General features: G+C 43.8%; 1 protein-coding gene across 2 annotated transcripts; it reads left to right on the plus strand.

Annotated features, from left to right (window-relative positions):
* Positions 1-542: 542 nt before the first annotated feature.
* tmem70 (transmembrane protein 70) lies at positions 543-4,186 on the plus strand. 2 transcript variants are annotated; one of them, XM_086272890.1, is made up of 3 exons: positions 543-938; positions 2,747-2,846; positions 3,606-4,186. In XM_086272890.1, exons 1-3 carry the CDS (start codon positions 756-758, stop codon positions 4,049-4,051), a joined length of 729 nt encoding a protein of 242 aa, XP_086129016.1. In that variant the 5' UTR covers positions 543-755; the 3' UTR covers positions 4,052-4,186. The 2 variants fall into 2 exon arrangements, with proteins under 2 accessions (XP_086129016.1, XP_086129017.1); XM_086272891.1 differs by having other exon boundaries at positions 555-923.
* The last annotated feature ends 549 nt before the right edge of the window (positions 4,187-4,735 follow it).

The raw sequence follows: 4,735 nt of genomic DNA on the forward strand, positions 1-4,735 counted from the left end.
TAAAATAAAACTTTATTAATCCCCCGGGTGGGTTCCTCGGTTTTTACACAGCTGACTAAACGTCAAACAGAAAACTGATTAAACAGAAGTATGAGACAGTCGAGAATTTACGCCAGTGACTTATTATATTTTAGATAGCAAGGAGCAGACGGCCGAGTTTATTAAACTCCACCGAGACAGCGGTGACGCTAATCAGAAGGCTAGACCGTCCAATTTCACGGCCGTTTACTTCCGGCCTACCCGACTTTCTGAGGACCCAGCCCACGTAGACCGCGAAGGCCGGGTCCTCAGGAGGATGCAGCCCATGAATTTGGACACGACCCATGAGACGGGGCTTTGTGGAGTGTGCCAGGAGGAGGTGGAGACAGTGGAGCATGTAATACTGCGGTGCAAGGGTTATGATGTGGAGAGGACAGTTCTGCAGAATAGGTTGACGGAGCGGGGAATTTAATCTGAAGAGTGTGTTGGAGGGTAGTAGGGCACAGGTGAGGGAACTGGTGGGGTTTCTGAAGGATATAGGTGTTTATGAAAGAGTGTAGGGTTTTTTTGATACAAATTGTAAACTCACTGTCTGACCCATACTCCGGAACAGTAGGAGGCGGTAATGCTCCTTTACGTTGGTTGCCAACCGCCGTTAAACACAAAGAAGAAGAAGAAACGGGAGGCGAGATTTGCAGCGTGTGTGGAGTTCGTAGGTCAGAGAGTCAGAGCCGCTTTCAGCAGTAATAACAAAGAAAGTACAGAAAACGTCAAAGATGCTGTCTGCGCGTTTCCTGCGGTTAAGGTCTCGAGCTCTTCCCCGGATTTTCAGTAACGGTCAGTTTAACTTCGCGCAGCATCGCGCGCCATTCTCCGTGTGCTGCGTGAGCGCAGTGAGGAGGAAGCAGCTAACTCTCAGGCACTCGCTCCTGGCTCTCAACGAGGTATTTAACCGTCAGGTACACATGAGCGTCAGCATCGCGACGCTTTACTGCATACGTTTAAGCTACGCTGATGATGTCATGAGTAACAATGCTGCACTGCTCCAGCTAACAGCTAACCGGCGTTTCTACAGTGACATGCGCACCGCTGTTCTGAAAGTTTAAGCGTCATTTTGAGTGAGTGACGTAAATGTGTCAGCTGAGCCGAACAGTGACGTGGGCGGTCCCAGGGAGGGTAATGTCAGCTGGATGGTAACAGAAGCATGTGACAGATTGTCTGACGTGAACATTTACAGAGGTCATAACAGACAAAAGCACGTGGATACTCCACTCATCAATAAATAGATAAACGGTGACATGAACATGTCTGAGTATCCGTAACCACGTCGTTACACATTTACAGACTCAGCTGATACATGTTAGTTGGGTGAAATTCACAAGTATTTAACACATATGTTACATTAGGATCCTTCGTTCGTTGGTTGGAACTGCAGAGTTGTGTTGTTCTTCAAGTTCAAGGTATACAAGTATAACACACAGTGAAATGTAGCCACTCTTGAAGAGTGATCATCATATTTGACCGTCGCCTGTAGAAAATACTTTGATGTGTTTTGGCTCTTTAATGAAGTGCAAACATTTACACACAAGTATAATCCAGGCTCGAATAAAAAAATGGACAGAAAGACGAGTGGCGGTTTCTATACGTCATAAATGTTTTATTGACAGTACAACATAGAAAATATATCAGACGTTTAAATGGAGAGTGTGTGTGTGTGTGTGTGTGTGTGTGTGTACACGATCAGTCAAATGTTTGGACACACCTTTCTATTTAATGGGTTTTCTTTATTTTCACTACTTTGTACATTGTAGATACAACCTGAAGACATCAAATATATCAAGCAAGATATATTATGTGTATTTTCATGTGTGTGTGTATATATATATATATATGCATTATCTCCATGAGCTTCATGAGGTCGTCTCTGAAACAGTTTCCAACAGTCTTGAAGGAGTTCAGAGATGCTGAGCACTTGTTGGTCCTTTGCCTTCACTCTGCGCTCCATCTCATCCCAAACCATCTCCACTGGGTTTATGTCAGGTGACTGTGGAGGCGCAGCACTGCATCACTCTCCTTCTTGGTCAGTTAGCCCTGACACAGCCTGGAGGTGTGTTTGGGGTCCACAGATGAACCCTGACAGGCACACCTGTGAGGGGAAACCATTTCAGGTGACTGTGTCAGGAAGCTCACTAAGAGAAGGCCGACGGTTTGCAGCGCTGTCAACAAAGCAAAGGGTGGAATCATCAAATATATGAAGTAAGTAAGTATATATGGAACTATGGAGCAAAGAAAACAATGGTAAGTAACTCTAAATATGTTTAAGTCTTCAGTTTGTATCTACAATGTAGAAAGTTGTAAAAATAAAGAAAAACATTAAATGAGAAGGTGTGTCCAACCTTTTCACTGGCAGTGTACATATATATATTTAAAAAAAATAAAACTATAAAATGAGTTTCTCAGAAGTAAAGTTGGACAAAGAGCTCAGATGGTTCTGACAGACCTGTGTGTAAGGGACCGGCCGAGTCCTTTTCTGAGATGTGTTACTGTCCTCAAATTCAAAATGACTTTTTATTCATAAAATGAAACATTTCTCTAATCTTAAACATTTTATGTACTGTGGATGTGGTATGTGGCTATGAGTTTTGCAAAACATTGCATTCTGGTTTTATTTACATCTTGCACGACGTCCCGTTTTTGGAGGAATTGTAGTTGTAAAGTCGTCTCCCAGTGCCAAACACATTTTGTTCCTTTTGTTGTTTTTGACCAGATGCAGTCCCACGGTCCGTCCACCCGTGTCATCTCCACAGCACCGCCCTCCGAGCACGGAAACCTCATTTATGCTGGCAGCCTGGGTTTAGCTGTTCGGGGTCAGTCACTTGCATCTTGTTGTGAAATATCATAACAACAACAGCTGTTGTTCACCACAGGTCTCAGTGACAGTGCGTCCAATAACTGTAAGCCTGTAGACAAAAACAAACACAGTTAAACTTCAAGCCCTCATTAGGCAAAGTTTGAGTCTTGGTGTGGATGTTCCTCATTGTGACTAATGTCAGAAAGGATAATAAGACTGACTTCATTTACTCCAGGAAACCATGACGTCGAGTTATATAAGCTGTTGAAACACTTTGGTTAGTAACTGGATGCCTGTGAGTTTGTTGGTGAAGAGCTGTTGAGATTTATTTTAAAATCTTAAAAATTCAACAGATGTTTTCTTTAAAAAAAGAAACAAGCCAGGTGGACACCTACAAAAAAAGTCCACTCTGCTCTGATTGGTCAGCTCCTACAGGACCTTTGCTGAGCACGCCTTGATTCTGTTGTATACACAGTGCATACGCACTATTGTTTGTTGTGTTGGAAGTGTTGGCACAGATGCAAAGAGGGGACGCATTGAACAAGACTCCTATCAGGGAGTTCTTTCTGCCCGCTGTGTCTGAATGCTTGTCCAGATTGGGCTGTCTGTCTGCTGTCTGTCTTCTGTAGGCTCTTTACAGTAATTCACAATAAAACTGAATTGTGAAAGTAACTATGTAACATGGCTCTGATAGTGGGGCATGCTTTACGTAGACATTGACGTGTGGACTGTTGTTGGAAGTAACACGGGTTGTGTGACTCTTGTTTTTTGGCAGGGGTGAAGATGTTCTCGTACAGCACTAGTGCAGCCAGTCTCTTCCTCATGCCACAAATACTCCTGAAAACTGGACTCGGAGTCCAGAGTTTTGCCTTGCAGGCAGCTTTCTGTGGAGTCATTGGCGTTTTTACCTTCCTTACCCCCATCCTTCTTCACATCATCACCAAGGGTTACATAATCCGCCTGTACCACAACCCAGACAAAGATGTCTACACAGCAGTCACCTACAGCGTGTTCCTCACCGAGAAAAAGAGCGTGTTCCACCAGAGCCAGGTGAGGATCCCGGCCGTCAGTAAGATGTTCACGACTTTCTACGCCGGACAGGTGGGGTTCCTGGTAAACCCGGACATTTTCCCCGTCCCGCACGACTACAATCATCTGATGGGCTACGATAAACCGTTCAGTTTCAGAGCAGATGACATGGAGCAACCTGACAAAAGCTGAGGAGGCAGAATGTTGTTGACCGAGTAAACCTGAGTGCACAGCTCAGACTCTGCCAGAGACAAACATCCACGGACAAAATGCTCCCACGTTTGTCTTCGCTATAATAAGTGCTAATAAAATAAAATTCTAACTTTATTATCCGGACTTGTGTGTGTTGCCTTTCTGAAGCTGTGAGCAATGATGTCAGTTATCAAGAGTAAAGTCATAGAGCTGGATGCTCTGTTCCAGGGCTGAGACCAGACTTACATCCACAGCTATCATCATGTTAGCTCACGTTTAATTTTCGTTTGTTTCTACCACCAGTTTGATTGTTTGAACATTGTCAGATTCGTTTTTGTTTTAGTTTCTTTTATCATGTTTGGTTGAGAACAGTTTCTCGTTCTCTCAGCCTTTACCTGGGGGCCGTCCTCTGTGTCTGCTGGGTTGGGCTCACGCTTGCTGTCAAGCTGTGTGTCCTAGAACAGGACTGGGACAACATCAATATACAAATGCAGAACATTTAATGGCCTTCAAGTTTGGGTCTTCTATCATATTGTACTGGTTTGCTACTCTCCAGTATGTACTCTGTACTGTCAGGTCCATGTGTGCAGACTTAATCAAAGGGTTAAACAAGACCACTGCATTAACTGTTTAAGAATTACACCTTTTTTATTACCTACTCTTATATTTTCAGAGGATTAAAAT

This window comes from Aulonocara sp. 'chitande type north' Nkhata Bay, linkage group LG18 (assembly GCF_057382095.1).
Source record: "Aulonocara sp. 'chitande type north' Nkhata Bay isolate Kocher_YH1m ecotype deep benthic linkage group LG18, A_spYH_male_GT1.1, whole genome shotgun sequence".
NCBI lineage: Eukaryota > Metazoa > Chordata > Actinopteri > Cichliformes > Cichlidae > Aulonocara > Aulonocara sp. 'chitande type north' Nkhata Bay.